Here is a 22,183-nt window from a genome sequence, read left to right on the forward strand (position 1 = left end):
CTTTCAGACAATACACTGGCTGTAGGGCAGGCCTGCACCTCCAAAGGGTAAAGGGCAAGCTCAGGCCATGTGCCCAATTTGGAGACCCAGAATTTGCAGGGGCTGGCCCCTGTCAGTCAGTTCGTGTAGGTGTGTGCACACTTACTGCCCCACCATGTCGCACGTTTCCGTGATGTTCACGATCCAATTTGATATCTGCTCTATCAACTTTCAATGTTCTTTTATGCGCCTACCATGGTGATCACATGTGGCGGGGAGTCAGGGTTCTAGGCCGGAGAGGGAGCCTGAGAATAAGATACTACATGCAAGGGAGGTCAATGGATGAAATTAAATGTAATCGAGCGGAAATGTGGGACAAAGTATTGATGCATAAGCTTCCAAATTAAGGAGGAGGCGCCCGGCAATTACCCACTCCCGTCTTGAGGAGGTAGTGACGATAAATAACAATACAGGACTCTTAAGATGCCCTGTTATTGGCTTGATTGATAAAAAATTATAGGGAATGTCACTGTGGTATTTTAGATTTTTAAACGTTAGCCAGGAGAGGCCCTGCTGCCGCTTTGTTGACTCTAGCTAACTTCTGCCTGATCGCACGTCCCTATGATGTCCACCATCCATTTGGATATCTTCTCTATCAACTTTCGATGTTCTTTTCTGAGCCTATCATGTTGATCACGGTTATTGGCGAATCAGGGTTCCACGCCGGAGAGGGAGCGTGAGAAAGAGATACCACATCTGTAACGGCATACAAGGGAATGCTACAAACTCTGAACGGAACCTCACGAATAGCTGCTAGCAGACGAATAGGAAACGCACCCAAGCGGCATACACTTCTAGCAATCATAAAATAATTATAAAATCATTTTTAAGAACTGGGATGTTTTAAGGAGGGACGCAACCCTAAAAGAATTGACAGGACAGAGACCCCTCATTTCCTTTAGAAGGAGTCACACCATTAAGGACAAACTTGTCAGGAGCAGACTCCAAAAGGATGTTAGTAAAAATTGGCTCAAACGCAGCCTTCCAAAGGGCAACTATAGATGTGGAAACTGTTCACTGTGCACTAATAATTCCCAGAAAAAGAGTATTGAATTTGCTGGTATTAAACACACAGTCAATACCTTTATTAACTGCCGGAGTACTTTTTTAGTATATCTATTGTTGTGCACATGTGGACGTTTCTACATTGGAAAAACTATCAGATGCCTTTTTGAACGTGTGCGGGAACATTTTAATTCTATCAAGACAGGGAAAGGTTGTCCGAGATTCATTGAGCACATGAGAACCACACATAATGGTGACACTGATTGCATCTCATTCTCTGGCCTCGAAATTGCGTCCACTCCTCTGCAGGGGGGAGACAGACATCGTCTCCTCCTGCAGAGAGAGGCTAGGTGGATAATACGCACCCAGGCCCTGGGAGAACTCGGGCTTAACGATAGAAATGATCTCAGCCCATTCTTGTAGTGCTTTGTAGTGTAATATTACACAAATATTTGCCGCTTTATTTGCATACTTATTCTAATTTATTGCTTGGATCTTTGTGTTTTATTATGTGCGGTTTGTATATCACTTTGTCTATGCAGGTGCTGCCTGATTCGTCAGTCTCTGTGATGACGGGCTGCGCCGGCTTTTAAAAGGAGTGGTGTAAGAGGCACGCATTGACGCACAGCCAGAAGAAGCGCAGTTAGCGCGAAACGGCCGCCGCTGATCAATGCGTGCCTGTGTACATCCGCCCCCTGCCTGAGTTAATCCTGGAATGAATAAAGCTACTGAAGTTGTTTGAAGCACACGGGTGAGTGCCGCTGTTTTCATTTACCTCCTATTACACTTCTAGCAATCAGTCTCTAACAGCATACAGTGAATCTCCCCAAGAACGAGATGAGGCTCCGTGTTGAGGGTAAAGCAGTGGACAGCAAGAGCTGTGTGTTTATTGTTCTTATATAACATTGTTACACATTAGTACCACCCACAGAGTTTTGTAAGACAACCAGTAACCACGTGCAATACACTCAGACACTCCCACACTAAATCCTCCCCTCTGCCTGTGGTACAATTACCTTACACAATGGGTTAATGTAATCATCACAGGCAGGAAAATACACAGTTTTACAGAGTCTTCTGTCCTGGAGATAATTGGGAAGTAATCCAATTTATCTCCAAGGACAGAGGCAGCAATTCAGGATACACAGACACAATACATCCCCACAATGCATCCTGGTTTCCTCCTCTCTGCCCTGGAGACAACCGAGGAGTAATTTAATTATCTCTCAGGACAAAGGGACATCGCCATTGTACACGTGGGGACAACAGGACAGAAATCACTATTCAAATATACAATGTCACAACCATTACAGTAAACAGACATTTAACATATCAAAAAATGGCACGAATTAGACCAGGGGTTCAAAAGTTAGTAAAAGTCCTTTGTGAACAAAGGAAGCATGGCTTTTCTGCCCAAAACTAGTTTTTACAGAGTTAGGCTGTGTGAGATAATTCGCTTAACTGGGTGTGGTAAGCCAACTAGGTACAGAAAATACCTCTATTCACAACAGCAAAACTACACAAAAATACATAACTGCTATCAAACTGAACAGAACCCCCACATTCAACTTATCCCAGATGGCTTGGGTCTGAGCGCTCAATATATCCGAACAGCGCTCAGTGCCACACAGTCAAATCGCCATGGGGTTTAAGTTTAGCATGGGCTGATGAGAGGGCCCATAATCATAGAGCAAGAGGCTGGCAACCAGGCTTCTCCAGCACCCAGTGGTGAGGTTGGTTTCGCCACAACATCTAAAGGAGGATTCATTTTTTCAAATTTCAAATTATAGAGCAGAAATATGGGACAAAGTATTAAAGCGTAAAAGTGGGGCAACTTTTTAAAGTTTAAGCATTGAATGAAAGGATGTGGCGGGGATCAATTAATGAAGAATTTCTTAAAGGGAGTCTTTCACGCCAATTCACCGTATTAACCTAACAACAGACTTATGTCCACGGCATCCCCCCTATTAAAACTGTGCTTACCGTATGTTGCTTGCTATCATCGTTCTGCCAAAAAACACTTTTAATCCATATGCAAATTAGGCTTTAAAGGTGCCCAGTGCCCAGGTGCCCTGGCCCCTGGGTCATTTTCATACGAATCCACTCCCCCTCCACCGCGTCTGCCCGCCCTTGGTCTCTGCTCTAACCTCCCTTCTCCCGTCCGTAATCCCGCGCATGCGCCGATGACCGCAATATCGGCGCGTGGGCATTGAATGACCACAGTCTGGCCGGAGCATCACAGTTTACCGTGCGCATGTGCCGGCCCCGGCCTAACTTATGTTCTTGCCGTGATGCACTGTGATCACGGCCGTGATGCACTGTGATGGCTGAATATGAGCAGATAATATTGCCTGAAACACTTCAGAATTCATCCTGCTGCTTTTGTCAGCAGTCACATCATCAATAAATACAAGCGAACCAGTTCCATTGGCAGCCATACATGCCCACGCCATGAAACTACCACCACCATGCTTCACTGATAAGGTGGTATGCTTAGGATCATGAGCAGTTCCTTTCCTTCTCCATACTCTTCTCTTCCCATCACTCTGATACAAGTTGATCTTGGTCTCATCTGTCCATAGGATGTTGTTCCAGAACTGTGAAGGCTTTTTTAGATGTCGTTTGGCAAACTCTAATCTGGCCTTTCTGTTTTTGAGGCTCAATCTTGTGGTGAACCCTCTGTATTCACACTGGTGAAGTCTTCTCTTGATTGTTAACTTTGACACACATACACCTACCTCCTGGAGAGTGTTCTTGATCTGGCCAACTATTGTGAAGGGTGTTTTCTTCACCAGGGAAGGAACTCTTTGGTAATCCACCACAGTTGTTTTCCGTGGTCTTCCGGGTCTTTTGGTGTTGCTGAGCTCACCGGTGCGTTCCTTCTTTTTAAGAATATTCCAAACAGTTATTTTGGCCACACCTAATGTTTTTGCTATCTCTCTGATGTTTTTTTTTTTTTTCAGTCTAATGATGGCTTGCTTCACTGATAGTGACAGCTCTTTGGATCTCATCTTGAGAGTTAACAGCAACAGATTCCAAATAGCACACTTGAAATTAACTCTGGACCTTTTATCTGCTTATTGTAATTGGGATAATGAGGGAATAACACACACCTGGCCATGGAACAGCTGAGAAGCCAATTGTCCCATTACTTTTGGTTCCTTCACAAGTGGGAGGCACATATGCAAACTGTTGTAATTCCTACACTGCTTACCTGATTTGGATCTAAATACCCTCAAATTAAAGCTGACAGTCTGCAGTTAAAGCACATCTTTTTGTTTCATTTAAAATCCATTGTGGTGGTGTATAGAGCCAAAAATGTTACAATTGTGTTGATGTCCCAATATTTATGGACCTGACTGTTTGTAGAGGTGCCCCAGTGACATCCACCATCCATTTCTATATCTTCTCTGTCAACTTTCGATGTTCTTTTCTGAGCATACCATGTTGATCACGGTTATCGGCGAATCAGTGTTCCACGCCGGAGAGGGAGCGTGAGAAAAAGAAACCACATCCAAGGGAAGATACATTTTTTTTAATTTAAAATGATAGAGTGGAAATATGGGACAAAGTATTAAAGCGTAAAAGTGGGACAACTTTTTAAAGTTTAAGCATTGAATGTAAGGATGTGGCGCGCATCTATTAATAAATAATTTCTTACATTTTATTCCCTGTCAACTATGCAGAGCAGGGGTTTCTATCCAGCAAAATTAGAAAAATGTCACCTGACAATGTGACAGACAATTTTTTTTAATTTATGTTCCTGTCACCTATATGTAGAGGTGCCCCAGTGACATCCACCATCCATTTCGATATCTTCTCTATTAACTTTCGATGTTCTTTTATGAGCCTACCATGTTGATCACGGTTATCGGCGAATCAGGGTTCCACTCCAGAGAAGGAGCGTGAGAAAGGGAAACCTCATCCAAGGGAGGTCAATGGCTGCAATGGAAGCCAAAATGTGGCAGAAGCTATTGAGGAGCAAATGTGGGACAAATTACTGAAGCACAAATGTGGGAAAAGTTATTGAGGCGCAAATGTGGGACAAATTACTGGAGCGCAAATGTGGGAAAAGTTATTGAAGCGCAAATGTGGGAAAAGTTATTGAAGCGCAAATGTGGTACAACTTGTTAAAGTTTAAGCATTGAATGAAAGGAGGTGGCGCGCATCAATTAAAGAAAATTTCTTAAATGTTATTCCCTGTCACCTATGCAGAGAAGGGGTTTATGCACGTCCAAAATTGTAAAATGTCAACCCAAGAATGTAACAGAAAATTTTTGGAAATTTATTAAGCTGTCAACTAGGTAGAGGAGGGGTATATTACACCCAAAAATGTGTGAATTTCAAACAAAAATGTAACTGACAATTTTTATTTAATTTTTTTACCGGTCTAATAGGTATAGCAGTTATACATCACTCCCATAAATTGGTGAATTTCACCCGAAAATATAACGGACAATTTTTTTTTTCTTTTTACCGGCCTACTAAGTATAGCAGTGGTAGATCATTCCCAAAAATTGGTGAATTTCACTAGAAAATGTAAGTAGTGAAATGACATAAAATACATACAAATAAATAAAAAAAAATTGATTTATGAGGTGGAGTTCCATATGGAGTAGGAGTTTGAGGAGGCGGTGGACGTAGCGGTGTAGGTGGAAGCGGCTATGGAGGAGGACGAGGTAGCCAACACTGGTTTTGGTTTACATTATATATTTTTTTAAATTAGGGTACACTACAAAAGAGTGTGAAATATCCAAAATACAAGAATGAGCAATTGAGCTGCAGTATAACAATGGCTGGTTAAGGCTGGTATACATGTCTATTCTGCACAAGGTATGGACAAGTCCTGTGGGATCCATGCCTGATTCATTTTAATGAACGTGAGATTGTCCACATTGGCTGTGGACAGGCGGCTGCGCTTGTCTGTGATAACGCCCCCTGCCGTGCAAAACACACATTCAGATAATACACTGGCTGCAGGGCAGGCCAGCACCTCCAAGGCGTAAAGGGCAAGCTCAGGCCATGTGCCCAATTTGGAGACCCAGAAGTTGAAGGGGGCAGACCCGTCATTCAGCATGTGTAGGCGTGTGCACACATACTGCTCCACCATGTTGGTGAAATGCTGCCTCCTGCTAAGACGTTCCATATCAGCTGGTGATGCTCGTTGTTGTGGCGTGCTGACAAGGCCATGCTAACCCTGCCTTCTGAGGTGCTGGCGGTGCCCCAGCTGCATTGGCGACCTCTTCCTCCTCCTCTGCCTACGCCTTGTGCTTCCCCCGTGCCCTCACTGTCAAGTGGGAATGCCACCAGCAACACGTCTACCAACATGTACTCGTGCATCTTGCGATCATGCTCCAGTGAGGGAATTAAGGACGGTACGTTGTCCTTGTAACGGGGATCCAGCGATGTGGCCACCAAGTAATCAGCACAAGTTAGAATGTGGGCAACTTGGCGGTCGTTGCGAAGACACTGCAGCATGTGTGTGCCAGGCTGCCCAGAGGCAGCAAAAAGCTGTCCTCTGTGGGAGGTGTATCGTCTGTGTCCTCTGTATCCCCCCAGCCATGCACCAGTGATGGCCATTAGCTGGTCTGGGTGCCACCCTGCTGTGAACATGGTTCCTCCTCCATCTCCTCATCCTCCACCTCGTCATCCTCCAGAACTGTGCCCAGGCTGGAAAATTGTGTACCTGGCATTTGTGGGTGCAGGAACCCACCCTCGGAGCCACTTGTGAATGACTGGCCGGAAAACCTACGAAATTATCCATCTTCCTCCTCTTCCTCCTGTGCCACATCCTCTTCCATCATCGCCAGCAGCGTTTTTTCAAGGAGGCATTGAAGTGGGATAGTTACTCTAAGAATGGTGTTATCGGTACTGGCCATGTTGGTGGAGTACTCGAAACAGCGCAACAAGGAACACAGGTCTCGCATGGAGACCCAGTCATTGGTGGTGAAGTAGTGCTGTTCCGCAAAGCGACTCACCTGTGCGTGCTGCAGCTGAAACTCTACTATCGCCTGCTGCTGATCACACAGTCTGGCCAGCATGTGCAAGGTGGAGTTCCACCTTGTGGGCACGTTGCATATGAAGCGGTGAGCGGGAAGGCGAAGTTATGCTGCAGCGCTGACAGGCGAGCAGCAGCAGGGTGAGAACGGCAAAAGCACGCACAGACGGCCTGCACTTTATGCAGCAGCTCTTACATATTGGGGTAATTTTTAAGGAATCTCTGAACCACTAAATTCAGCACTCTCTGTACTTCATGTCTTCTCGTGAACTACATTTCCCAGAGATTTAGCTAAAGTTCTTATCATTTGTATTCAGGATCATAATCCCTGACAAGTAGAGAGGAGGAGGAGGCAGCTCTTTACCTCAGTGTTGTAAAGTAACTTGTCCTCATGTGTGATCAGGACAGGTTTTGTGTTAACTAATGGGACAGCGCCCATTTTGTTTCCCCTGATGATCACTCCCCAGACAAAATGAGCCATTATAAGTAACGAAAGGTATTTGAGAATATGTTTATAATAAAGTAATTTTTAAGTATTTTCATTTTCTTAATTCCCGGAGAACCCTTTTAAGCCATGGATGCACTGCTGAGGGATTCTGAGGAAAACATTCTCCATTCCCATTTCTTTCAGGCAGTGACATATGCAGTATTGAAAGGATGTGTTCATAGGTTTAAATATATAGGTGATACTACTAATTAATTGCGCCCTACTGTATAGATACAAAATGTTTCATATGGTAAACTGCAAAGTACTAATGAAGTGTACTCAAAATCAGAAAGTGAAATAATACTTTCACATGGGGTACATTTAACCACTTCCAGACACTGCTTTTACTTTCCTGACACGGCCTAATTTTGCAAATCTGACCTGTCACTTTATGTGGTAATAACTTTTGAAAGCCTTTACTTTTCAACAGATTTTGAGACTGTTTGAGATTCTGTTTGTTTCAGGTTCACAGATTTTTTCAAAAAGTTTGGTTCAGATCCACATCAATTCTACCTCCAATTTCACTGAAAATTGGTATTTAACACCCTCTAGTCTCCTAGGACTCAGATTTCAGTTTTTCAATTTTTTTATTTTTTTTCTACGATTTCTTTTTTTGCTTTTCTCACTAAGCTCTTGAACACAATGACAGCAATAGCAATTAATGTCAAAGTGACACGGATATACATAGCAATGGGTAAATGCATGGTTCACAGTGTTAACAAATAGTGTATTAAAAACACACTGTGATGCTGCATACATAATGATTTTTCATATTCCAAAACTTCCAAAAAGTGTCCCTTATAAAGGGGCAGATGGTGGTTAAACACATACAGTGCAATGGGAAAAAAAAACTGTGGCTTGTAGGGGGAACCAAGCGTCCAGAACTTATGCCTTAATTAACAGGGTCCCAAGATACCGCCCTGGCTGCACCTCAGAAAAAAAAATTTGGGGCGAAGGTGTGAAAGTGCACCACATTTAGGCCTCTTTCACATGACTGTTTTTTTTTTTGTTTGTTTATGGGCCGTTTTTTGCGTTCTTTATACGGTCCTTATATGGAAACAATTGTTTCAATGGTTCCGCAAAAAAAAAAACTGAATGTATTCCGTATGCATTACGTTTCTGTATTTCCATTTTTCTGTTCCATTGAAAGATAGAACATGTCCTATTATTGCCTGCAAATCACGTTCCGTGGCTCCATTTAAGTCAATGGTTCCGCAAAAAAAACGGAACACATGCGGAAATGCATCCGTATGTCTTCTGTATCCGTTCCATTTTTGCGAAACCATCTATTGAAAATGTTATGTCCAGCCCAATTTTTTCTATGTAATTACTGTATACTGTATATGCCATATGGAAAAACGGAATGGAAAAACAGAGCAGAAACAGACCAGACCAGAAACTTAATCCAGACCCCAGAAGAGGACCATAAATTAAACCAGACCTTTAAATGTATCACACACTCCAGATCATCAGATAGGCCAGAAAATAAAAACCACAAAGAAGAAAATCTGATTCTTTCTTAAAATTGTGACAAATAATCACCACAGTTTTTTTCTCTTGGTAATCATTAGGTGGTGGAGTGCTGATAGTGGAATTCCTTCTAAATGAAGACAAAAGTGGGCCGGTGATTTCCCAGTTGTATTCACTATACATGTTGGTCCAGGCAGAAGGCAAAGAACGGACACCATCTGAATATACCAAGCTCCTTACAGACTCTGGCTTCAGGGACATTAAAGTCAAAGCAACTGAAAAGTTGTTTGGTGCAATACTGGGAAGAAAGTAGATCCAAGTGTCATTGTCTTGCGAAACTGACTACAGTTTATTACAAATTAATTAGTCATTTATTATGTTAATGCTGCATCAATATAAAAAGTAATGCTATTTTATTCTTTCACGCTTTGCTTTTTAGACTGAAACATATGCTAAACTTTATAATGTCTTTTCATTGCATTAAAATAACTGATAGGTGTGATTTAAGCTGGATTTCTTCACATTTAAAAAAATAAATAATTATACACTTAATGTCACTATTGTTTTAAATTGTAGATCATACATAACTATTCAGCAACAGATTGGATGGGTAGATAGATGCAATAGGGCCCCACTGCACAATGACCTCCTTCGGCAGCAAGTTCAAAACAAGAATAACTAATGTCCAGGAATAATGCACACAGTAATGTCACAGTACAGACATAATGCACACCATGATGTGATAGCACAGGAATAGTACAAAAAGTAATGCAGAAAAGTGATGATGACACTGCACGAATAACTGAGAGGCTCCCCAGTAAAACTTGGAACGGGGCTTCATTATATTTTCCATATCTCATCTGTCAGCAATGCCCATGCATGTAATAAATGAATAGCTTGGGTACAACAGAGCAGGAGCTGCTTTTAAAGACAATGTTATGGAATAAAGGCTTCTCAAAGAGAGCAGAACAATAAACTTGGCCTAAATTGTCAAAGCTTTGCAACAAGTTTTTGGGAAATAAATGGAGCAATTAAACAGTGTCTGCAGCCAAAAAATACACTGCTACTGACAATGGAAAATCTGCTCATACACTTTTTAACTGCAGAAGCTCAACACATGCAGCCAAAATATACATTTGCATACACTTATTTAAGGAGATTCTCCAGGAATTAAGAAAATAAAATTAATGGGAAAATTTAAGTATAACTTTTCTATATATATACAGTATATATATATATATATATATATATATATATAACACAGGTAGAAGGGTGTGGGCAGCACAGCTGTCTGGACGGTACGGTCGGAGTGCCAGCGGCTGAGGAGGCGATCCACCTCCAAAAGTATAAGAACAGAGAATTCCACAGCACATCCAAATAGTAAAAAGTAAAAAAAAGCGACTTTATTCACCAGACACGCGACGTTTCGATCCGCTCAATGGGAGCGGATCGAAACGTTGCGTGTCTGGTGAATAAAGTCGCTTTTTTTACTTTTTACTATTTGGATGTGCTGTGGAATTCTCTGTTCTTATATATATATATATATATATATATAAATATATATGTATATATATACACTCACCTAAAGAATTATTAGGAACACAACACTAATACGGTGTTGGACCCCCTTTTGCCTTCAGAACTGCCTTAATTCTGCATGGCATTGATTCAACAAGGTGCTGATAGCATTCTTTAGAAATGTTGGCCCATATTGATAGGATAGCATCTTGCAGTTGATGGAGATTTGAGGGATGCACATCCAGGGCACGAAGCTTCCGTTCCACCACATCCCAAAGATGCTCTATTGGGTTGAGATCTGGTGACTGTGGGGGCCATTTTAGTACAGTGAACTCATTGTCATGTTCAAGAAACCAATTTGAAATAATTCGAGCTTTGTGACATGGTGCATTAGCCTGCTGGAATTCGAGGATGGGTACATGGTGGTCATGAAGGGATGGACATGGTCAGAAACAATGCTCAGGTAGCCTGTGGCATTTAAACGATGGCCAATTGGCACTAAGGGGTCTAAAGTGTGCCCCGAAAACATCACCCACACCATTACACCACCACCACCAGCCTGCACAGTGGTAACAAGACATGATGGATACATGTTCTCATTCTGTTTACGACAAATTCAGACTACCATTTGAATGTCTCAACAGAAATCGAGACTCATCAGACCAGGCAACATTTTTCCAGTCTTCAACAGTCCAATTTTGGTGAGCTCGTGCAAATTGTAGCCTCTTTTTCCTATTTGTAGTGGAGATGAGTGATACCCGGTGGGGTCTTCTGCTGTTGTAGCCCATCCGCCTCAAGGTTGTGCGTGTTGTGGCTTCACAAATGCTTTGCTGCATACCTCGGTTGTAACGAGTGGTTATTTCAGTCAACGTTGCTCTTCTATCAGCTTGAATCAGTCGGCCCATTCTCCTCTGACCTCTAGCATCAACAAGGCATTTTCACCCACAGGACTGCCGCATACTGGATGTTTTTCCCTTTTCACACCATTCTTTGTAAACCCTAGAAATGGTTGCGAGTGAAAATCCCAGTAACTGAGCAGATTGTGAAATACTCAGACCGGCCCGTCTGGCACCAACAACCATGCCACGCTCAAAATTGCTTAAATCACCTTTCTTTCCCATTCTGACATTCAGTTTGGAGTTCAGAAGATTGTCTTGATAATCACATTAATGAGAAATAGAACAGGTGTTCCTAATAATTCTTTAAGTGAGTGTATATATATATATATACAGTACAGACCAAAAGTTTGAACACACCTTCTTATTCAAAGAGTTTTCTTTATTTTCATGACTATGAAAAGCCGGAATTAGACTTACCGGTAATTAATTTTCCACAAATCCACCATGATGGCCCAGAGAGATTGACCCCTGACCTCTGTAGGGGCAGGAACAGAGATAGGTTTAAAAGGACCCCTCCTACCACCATTCACCAGTGAGTTCCAGATTATAGTGCCACAATCACCAGTTAACAAGTGAAACAACAAAGTGTTTTTTTGTTTTGTTTTTTTTTGTGTGTTTTTTTTGGTATTAAGTCATACCAAATCATTGGAGTAAAAATGTATTTTTGGGGTGGGATATCATGCCGTCATGGTGGATTCGTGGAAAATGAATTACTGTAAGTCTAATTCCGGCTTTCCACTTCACCACCATGATGGCCCAGAGAGACATAACAAATTATATACATCTTAGGGTGGGGCAACGGCCTGTAGGACCTTGTGACCAAAGGCCAGGTCTGAGGACCTGGATAAGTCAAGTCTATAATGTTTAATGAAGGTGTTTATACTAGGCCGGGTTGCAGCCTGGCATATTTGATCTAGGGAAGCTCCTGCCCTTTCAGCAAAAGAGGCAGACATGGCTCTCGTAGAGTGAGCCCGAATGACCTCTGGACAACTGATGCCTTCGATCTTGTACGAGTCTGTAATAGTCTGTTTTACCCATCGGGCAATGGTAGATCTGGAAGCTGCCTTCCCCTTATTTTTACCACAGAAGAGCACTAGTAAGTTGTCCACCTTCCTCAGGTCTCTAGTGACCTCTAGGTATCTTAGCACTGTTCGTTTAACATCCAGGGAATGGAAACGTTCTTCTCCAGAATTCTTAGGGTTTTCACAGAAAGAGGGAAGAATGATCTCCTGGTTCCTATGGAAGTCTGTTACTACTTTTGGCAAAAACTTCGGGTCTAGCCTCAAGGTGACACGGTCCTCCTGTATTGTGAGGTATGGTTGTCTTATTGACAATGCTTGGATCTCACTCAATCTTTTTGCTAATGTTATAACAATTAGAAAAGCAGCCTTCTGAGAAAGATGCTTCAGAGAACTTGAGTCCAAGGGTTCATAAGGCAGACCTGTGAGTCCATTAAGGGCAGTGTTTAAGTCCCAGGTATGCACCCTTGATTTGAGAGGTCTTAGTCTGGCTGCAGATCTCAGGAATCTTTGGATCCATCTATGGCTGGCTAATTCGGAATCAAAATATGCACTGAGTGCTGAGACCTGGACTCTAAGGGTAGAAGGACTTAACCCAGACTCTAGGCCCTTCTGCAGGAAATCCAAAATCTTCAGTATATTCGGTTTGGTTTGGTCTGGGGCTTCGTAGCCTGACAAGGTACAGAATTTCTTCCAGATTTTAAAATAAATTGCGTTTTTCACCTTCTTTCTGCTGGCCTTCAAGGTAGAAATAACCCCTTCAGAGAGACCTCTACGTCTTAGAAGGTTAGACTCAGGTTCCAAGCCGAGAGATTGAAGATTTCCGGATGGGGATGGAGAACCGGCCCCTGGATCAGGATATCCTTCTTCTTTGGGAGAATAAAAGCTTCCTGTGGGGAGAGTTTGGTTAGAATCGAGAACCAGCTCTTTTTGGGCCAGTACGGGGTGACCAGAATTACTCTGGCTCTGTCCCTGATGATTTTTTTGAGAACTTTTGGGATTAATGGGAACGGAGGGAAGGCATATGCAATGTCCCAGTTCCAGTGTAGGAAGAAGGCGTTGATCGCTAGGGGCCTGTCCCTTGGGTTTAGGGAGCAAAAAGTTGATACCTTTGCGTTTATTCTTGTAGCAAATAGGTCTACCAGAGGGAGGCCCCACCTCTGGACAATCAGATTGAAGACGTCCCTGTTTAAAGACCATTCCCCCTGGTCTATGGTAGTCCTGCTGAGGAAGTCCGCTGCACAGTTTAGGCTTCCTCTTAAATGAATTGCAGATATCGACTTTACGTTATTTTCCCCCCAGAAGAAGATTTTTTTGGACAGACCTAGATTCTGAGACCGTGTGCCCCCCTGATGTTTGAGGTAGGACACGGTCGTTACATTGTCTGAATAGACCTTTATATGTTGGTTTCTTAATTTTTGAGCGGCTACTATTGTCTCCCAAACTTCCCTGAGATCCCTGTAGTTTGAAGACTGAGCTGCAATATTTGGAGGCCAGATCTCCGGTAGAGATCGGAAAAAAAAATTGTGCCCCACCCCTTTACGCTGGCAGCGGTATAAATAAGCACTGCTGGGGTTCTGAACCAGACCATGCCCTTCTTTAAGTTTTTTGTTTGAAGCCACCACTGGACTGAGGATTTTATGTGGCCTGGGATCAGGATTTTCCTGTCCAAAGAGGATAGATTTTTGTCCCATTTCCTTAGAAGCCAGGACTGAAGGGTTCTGTAATGGGCCTGGCACCAAGGGACTGCTACTATGCAGGCTGTCATCTGACCTAAGAGACTCATCGCTTCGCTGCACGAGAAGGAGCGACATCCCAGGAAGGCCCTGAGCGCTGACTGCAGGTTCTGAATTCCTTCTGCTGGAAGAAAGTTTGTTTGTTTTTCCGAATCTAACAGAACCCCCAGGAATTTTACCCTGGTATTTGGAACTAGGGATGACTTTTTTAGGTTTATCACCCAACCTAGAGATGTCAGAAGGGAGCAGAAGATGTCTCGGTCTGCTATAGACTGATCTACTGAGTTGGAAATCAGTAGAAAGTGGTCTAGGTAAGGAACGACCGTCACACCCTGAGACCTCAGGGAGGCGACCATCTCCACCACCAGCTTCGTGAAAATCCTTGGGGCCAGCCCGAAGGGGAGAGCCACGAACTGGAAGTGGTGAACAGACCCTCTGTGATCCCTTACTGCAAACCTCAGGAATCTTTGAGACTGGGAGTGAATAGGAACATGATAGTATGCGTCCTTTAAGTCGATTGTACAGAGGGACGCATCTTTTTGAATTAAAAGAATGGTGGAATTTTGAGATTCCATCTTGAATTTTTTGTAGATAACAAATTTGTTTAGCCTCTTGAGGTTTATGATCATACGGAAGGAACCCCCCGGTTTCTTTACTAAAAAAAGGCTGGAGTAGAAACCTTGCCCCTGTTGAAGCTCGGGAACAGGAATAACTACTCCCAAGTCCCGGAGATTCTGAACCTCCCTCCAGATCTAGCGCTGTGCTGAAAAGGAGAAGGGTGGTGAGAAATCAGAAACACATTTGGAGGGGGGAGGGGAGATTACTCTATCCTGTATCCGTTTCTGACAAGATTTTGAGCCCAGAGGCTGGGAGAAGTCTGCTGCCACTGAGCAAAAAACTGGGATAGTCTTCCCCCTATCCTGGAGTCACTGTTTCTCACCTCCCTTGTTTTGAGGATTAAGAAGGAATCCTCTACCCCTCACCCCTTTTGGGTAACTCCAACGTCCGGATTTACCTTTACCACAAAAGGAGCTATTTTGGGAATATTGACTACGAAAGGAAGTTTAGTTTTCTTTTTAGCGGTCTTCTCCTCAGGGAACCCTTTCTTTTTATCCCTAGCCTTCTCAAGGATCTTGTCCAGTACAGAACCAAACACGTATTCCCCTGAGAAGACTATAGAACATAACTTCATCTTGGAAGTGATGTCGCCTGACCAAGATTTCATCCAAAGTGCCCGCCGGGCAGCACTGGACAAAGCGGCGTCCTTGGCTGAGAACCTAATTGTCTCTGCAGAGGGGCATCCGCTAGAAAACCTGTGGCGGATTTTAGTAGGGGAATAGTATCTAGTATCTGGTCCCTAGATGTCTTGTTAACTAAATGACTTTCTAATTCATTCAGCCACGGGTACATAGACCTGGTGACTGAAGTAGCAGCTATGTTTGTCTTGACACTAAACATGGCTGCCTCCCAAGACTTCTTTAATAAACTGTCAGCTTTCCTTTCCATAGTGTCCCTTAACTGACAGGAGTCCTCAAATGGAAGTGAGGTTTTTTTATTGACCTTGGCCACCTGGACGTCAATTCTAGGGACCTCGTCAAAAATCTTAGAATCTGACGGATCAAACACAAGGCGGTTCCTTAATTCCTTGGAAATTCCCAGTTTCTTTTCAGGATGGGCCCATTCATCCATCACCATTTCCTTAATGTTTTCATTTATGGGGAAGACCCTGGAGCGTTTGACCTTCAATCCACCAAACATCTCCTCCTGAACCGTATGGGGTTGCTGGATGTCCTCCACCCTTATGGTATCCCTGACAGCCTTTAAAAGGTCACTCATCTCACTGGGGGTAAAAAAATATTTCCTAGTGTCCTCGACGATCTCACCCTCAGATAGGGGGTCGTCGTCCTCTTTTTTAGAGGATGAGGCATCGTCCTCTAAATCTTCGGAGTCAGAAATATCCGCCATCCTGGGCTATTTAGGTGGGCGAGACCCCCGGATATCCTCACGGAGGGAGGCCAGGGAAGACTTAACCTCCTCCTGAATCATGGATCTGAACTCCTGCATAATTTAGGGCTGTTCCTCTCTCACTAATTTGGCAATGCAATCCTTGCAAAGTTTTTTAGTATAGTCATTGAAGCTCATCAAGAGAATGCCAAGAGTGTGCAAAGCAGTAATCAAGAAGAACCTAGAATATTACATATTTTCAGTTGTTTCACACTTTTTTGTTATGTATTTAATTCCACATGTGTTAATTCATAGTTTTCATGCCTTCAGTGTGAATCTACAATTTTCATAGTCATGAAAATAAAGAAAACTCTTTGAATGAGAAGGTGTGTCCAAACTTTTGGTCTGTACTTGTATATATATATATATATATATATATATATACTAGCTGAAAGACCCGGCTTCGCTCGGGTATATATAATCTATTTCATTTAATGTTTGTGTGTGTCATTAAAACATATTGACACTATCCACTATAACAGTGACATCTTGTCACGCTGGACAGGATACAAGATACACAGAATACAACAAAACAAATGTCTAGGCAAGAAGCTGGGGATAAAGGTCACCTCCTGACAAAAAACAAAACCAACTTATCTTGTACTGAGCAGGAACAGCAATCCTTCCCTCCTTCATTCCTCTGAACAAGACAGAAGCTATAACCCGCACAGGACACTGGGAGTGGGCGCAATTTAAACTCATACCAACGACCCCACCCAGTGCACCTGAAGGGAGGCAGATACAGCTCAACTCCAAAACAATAACAAAAGGCTACACATGTGCTGCTAACCTAGCAGACCTCCGCACATGACCTGAGCGGGCATGACAGTACCCCCCTTCTACGGGTGACCTCCGGACACCCCGGCCCAACTTTATCCAGGTGGGATCTGTGAAAAGCCCTAACCAGTCGACTGGCACTAACATCCACAGCCAGAACCCACATCCTCTCCTCAGGGCCATATCCACTTATCAGGTACTGAAGGGAACCCCAAAGAACTCTTGAGTCGAGAACCCTAGAGATCTTGAACTCTAAATTTCCATCAACCAGAACAGGGGGAGGAGGCAATGGCGGTGGTTCCACCGGTTTCACATATTTCTTCAGTAAAGACCTGTGGAACACATCATGGATCCTCCAAGTCTGCGGAAGATCCAGACGAAACGCTACAGGATTGACCACCACAGATATTTTGTAAGGTCCAATAAATCTTGGACCCAGTTTCCAAGATGGTACTCTCAGTTTAATATTTTTAGTAGATAACCACACCAGATCACCCACACACAGGTCCGGACCAGTCATACGTCTCTTGTCAGCCATTCGCTTATACCTCTCACCCATCTTCTCCAAATTCACTTGGCTCCTCCGCCAGATAGAAGACAAGGCAGAAGAAAATCTTTCCTCCTCTGGCGTCCCAGAGGAACTAGTCCCAGAAAAGGTACCAAATTAAAGATGAAAACCGTATGCACCAAAAAATGGCGACTTAACCGTGGACTCCTGCCTACGGTTATTCAAAGCAAACTCTGCTAGGGATAAGAATGAGGACCAGTCCTCCTGATTATCAGCCACAAAGCACCTCAAGTAGGTCTCCAGGTTTTGATTAGTACGCTCTGTCTGCCCATTTGACTGCGGATGAAAAGCCAAAGAGAACGAAAGTTAAATGCCAAGCCGAGAGCAGAATGCCCTCCAAAACCTGGAGACAAACTGCGTGGCCATATCAGAAACCACATCCGAGGGAATGCCATGTAGTAGATAACCACACCAGATCACCCACACACAGGTCCGGACCAGTCATACGTCTCTTGTCAGCCATTCGCTTATACCTCTCACCCATCTTCTCCAAATTCACTTGGCTCCTCTGCCAGATAGAAGACAAGGCAGAAGAAAATCTTTCCTCCTCTGGTGTCCCAGAGGAACTAGTCCCAGAAAAGGTACCAAACTAAAGATGAAAACCGTATGCACCAAAAAATGGCGACTTAACCGTGGACTCCTGCCTACGGTTATTCAAAGCAAACTCTGCTAGGGATAAGAATGAGGACCAGTCCTCCTGATTCTCAGCCACAAAGCACCTCAAGTAGGTCTCCAGGTTTTGATTAGTACACTCTTTCTGCCCATTTGACTGCGGATGAAAAGCCGAAGAGAACGAAAGTTAAATGCCAAGCCGAGAGCAGAACGCCCTCCAAAACCTGGAGACAAACTGCGTGGCCATATCAGAAACCACATCCGAGGGAATGCCATGTAATTTCACGATATTATCAACAAAAATCTGAGCAAGAGTCTTGGCATTGGGCAGACTAGCTAACGATACAAAGTGAGCCATTTTACTAAAACGGTAAACAACCACCAAATTACTGTTTTCCCGGAGGAACTCGGCAGATCCGTAATAAAGTCCATAGACAAGTACGTCCAAGGACGAGACGGAATAGACAAAGGTTAGAAGTGAACCAGAAGGTCGAGTGTGAGCAACCTTTGACCGTGCACAGGTTTCACAAGCTGCTATGTAATCCTCAACACTCTTACGTAACCCGGGCCACCAGAACCTCCAGGACACAAGATCAAAGGTGGACTTACCACCAGGATGTCCAGCAAGGACAGTATCGTGATGTTCCTTGAATACCTTGTATTGCAGTCCATCGGGAACAAACAACCTTCCTGGGGGACAAGAACCAGGAGCCCCCTCCTGGGCTCCCAACACCTCCATCTCCAATTTGGGGTACAGAGCGGAGACCACCAAAATCGGAGAAGGATCCTCTGAATCACATCCCCCAGGAAAACTGCGAGACAACGCATCTGCCTTGACGTTTTTAACCCCCGGGGCGAAAAGTAACCACAAAATTGAACCTGGTAAAGAACAGTGACCATCTAGCCTTTCTAGGATTCAGACGCTTGGCAGATTGCAGGTAAGCCAAATTCTTAAGTATATACCGTAACGGTATCAATATTTTACTGCATATGTCATGAAAAAAAGCACAAACGGAGAAAAAGGATGCTCACATGACCCTGAAATGAGGTGGGGAAGGGGATTTAGACCCTTATTGGTGTCTCCACACAGTTCAAATGTTGCTGGTGTAGTTTGCAAAAAGAAGCAATATAAGTGTACAACGCGTGTTTGTAAAACGTGTGTTTTACAATACAGAAGAGTAGCATTTTAAATCTCAAAGAAAACACCATAGATAGTAGGACATATTATTTTAGAGGGAAACTCCACACAGTTCAAGTGTTGTGGTTTAGTGATGGACGGGCAGGCCTCATTCTCTTTAATGGCAGGCGAACCTGAAAAACCTTCAGGTCATATTTGCAGCCAGCAAACACTTACTAGAAATACACAAATAGTCCCACAACATGGACAGTGACATACCAGAGGGGGATCATTGGCAAAAATTCCCACAAAAAATATGTATTTTAATCAGGGGCCATTTTTATGCGTCTTAAAGGGAAACTCTCAAAAATGTGCCTTGTATCCTAAGAAGTCCATTAAAAAAATGCTTGTGTCAGAATAAGCACGGGTGCACAGAAAAGCAGTGTGGCGGAGAGGGGAGGCCTGCCATGTACTGACAGAGCAGTACCTGGTCCTGGTGGTCAGGGATGAGGACTGTGTTTCCCAAGGATCATTTTCTACTGGGAAATACAGGGCACAGTATAATACACTAGAATCTATATAATATAAAGATATTTGCCCTACACCCGAATAATAACACAATTAGGTGGTCATTTATTATATAGAAATACGTCTATGGCGTATTTCTGACACAGATTGTGGCGCAAAGGTCCTTAGCACCGCAATCTGCATATTTTTCCCGCTTATGCCAGGTCTAAAAAAGGGTGGCGTAGGCAGGGAAAGGGATACAATTATGGTTATTAGTTATTGGACACCACCGCCATACATTGACCGGATAACACCTTTGTACAGTGACCAGATAACACCGCCATACTGTGACTGGATAAAAGAGTATAAGAGGGAACAGTACAGGGAATGATTAGGGGCACTGCACAAGGTGTGGTAAGAGGGCACAATGCAGAGTATAAGGGGGCACAGTACGGGTGAGGGGCACAGTCACATGACCCTGTGACATTAGAAGGTCGTTATGGTGAATGCGGTTCATACGTCATCATAATGAGAGGCAGAGGAGTGAGACAAGCGTGTGATTATGTGGCTAGAGATAAAAATGTAACCAGGCCCAAACAATAAGCCAATAGGCATTCAGCTGACAGCAAATAACTTTGCATTCTGTGGCTGGAGGTACATTAGGCGGTCACAGGATAAATATGTAACTGTCGGCCAGTACAGGCCCCAAAAATTAGCCAATAGGCATTCATCTGACAGCTAAGAACTTTGGATTTTATGGCTGGAGGTACATTATGCGGACAGAACATAAATAAGTAACTGTCGGCCAGTACAGGTCCCAAAAATTAGGCAATAGGCATTCACCTGACAGCACAGAACTTTGGATTCTGTGGCTGGATGTACATTAGGCAGTCACAGGATAAATATGTAACTGTCGGCCAGTATAGGCCACAAAAATTGGCATTCACCTAACATAAAAGTCCTTTTATGCCGCTGTATATACAGTGGATATAAAAGGTCTACACACCCCTGTTAAAATGTCAGGTTTCTGTGCTGTAAAAAAAATTAGACAAAGAAATAATTTCAGAACTTTTTCTATAATGTGATGAATAAACTGTACCACTCAATTGAAAAACAAACTAAAATCTTTTAGGTGGAGGGCAGAAAACAAAAATAAAACTAAAAGAATGTTGTTGCATAAGTGTGCAAACCCTCTTATAACTGTTGATGTAGCTGTAACATAGTAACATAGTACATAAGGCCGAAAAAATTCCTTTCCCGACTCCAATCAGGCAATCAGAATAACTCCCTGGATAAACTACCCCTCTCTAGTAGCTATAGTCTGTAATATTATTACACTTCAGAAATACATCCAGGCCCATCTTGAATTCCTTTATTGTACTCACCATCACCACCTCCTCAGGCAGAGAGTTCCATAGTCTCACTGCTCTTTACGCAAAGAATCCTCTTCTATGTTTGTGTACAAACCTTCTTTCCTCCAGACGCAGAGGATGTCCCCTTGTCACATTAACAGATGATGGGAGAGATCTCTGTACTGACCCCTGATATATTTATACATAGTAATTAGATCTCCCCTCAGTCGTCTTTTTTCTAAAGTGAATAACCCTAATTTTGATAATCTTTCAGGGTACTGTAGTTGCCCCATTCCAGTTATTACTTTAGTTGCCCCCCTCTGGACCCTCTCCAGCTCTGCTATGTCTGCCTTGTTTACAGGAGCCCAGAACTGTACACAGTACTCCATGTGTGGTCTGACATTATTGCATTATTCATTCCCATGTGCATAACTTTACATTTGTCAGTGTTAAACCTCATCTACCACTTATCTGCCCAAGCCTCCAATCTCTCCAGATCGCTCTGTAGTAGTATACTGTCCTCTTCAGTGTTAATTACTTTACACAGTTTAGTGTTATCTGCAAAAATGTATACTTTACTATACAAGCCTTCTACAAGATCATTAATAAATATATTGAAGAGAATAGGGCCCAATACTGACCCCTGAGGTACCCCACTAGTGACAGTGACCCAATCTGAGAGTGTACCGTTAATAACCACCCTCTGTTTTCTATCATTGAGCCAGTTACTTACCCACATACAGACGTTTTCTCCCAGTCCGAGCATTCTCATTTTATATACTAACCTTTTATGTGGTAAAGTGTCAAATGCTTTGGAGAAGTCCAGATATACGACATCCATTGATTCGCCGCTGTCAAGTCTAGAACTTACCTCCTCATAGAAACTGATTAAATTAGTTTGGCATGACCGATCCTTCATGAAGCCATGCTGATATGGCGTTATTTGCTTATTTCCGTTGAGATGCTCTAAGACAGCATCTCTTAGAAAACCTTCAAACAGTTTACCCACAACAGATGTTAAACTTACCGGCCTATAGTTTCCAGGCTCTGTTTTTAGACCCTTTTTGAAGATTGG

General features: G+C 43.2%; 1 protein-coding gene across 1 annotated transcript in view; it reads left to right on the forward strand.

Moving 5' to 3' along the window:
• The window catches only part of LOC122935721 (acetylserotonin O-methyltransferase-like), a 226,444-nt gene extending 216,893 nt beyond the window's left edge, over positions 1 to 9,551 (forward strand). The window contains exon 8 of the mRNA XM_044291580.1: positions 9,101 to 9,551. Within this exon, the coding sequence (XP_044147515.1) occupies positions 9,101 to 9,312 (212 nt within the window). The 3' untranslated portion in view covers positions 9,313 to 9,551. The remainder of the gene's footprint in view (positions 1 to 9,100) is intronic.
• The last annotated feature ends 12,632 nt before the right edge of the window (positions 9,552 to 22,183 follow it).

Source organism: Bufo gargarizans, chromosome 4, assembly GCF_014858855.1.
Source record: "Bufo gargarizans isolate SCDJY-AF-19 chromosome 4, ASM1485885v1, whole genome shotgun sequence".
In the NCBI taxonomy this organism is placed as follows: Eukaryota; Metazoa; Chordata; class Amphibia; order Anura; family Bufonidae; genus Bufo; species Bufo gargarizans.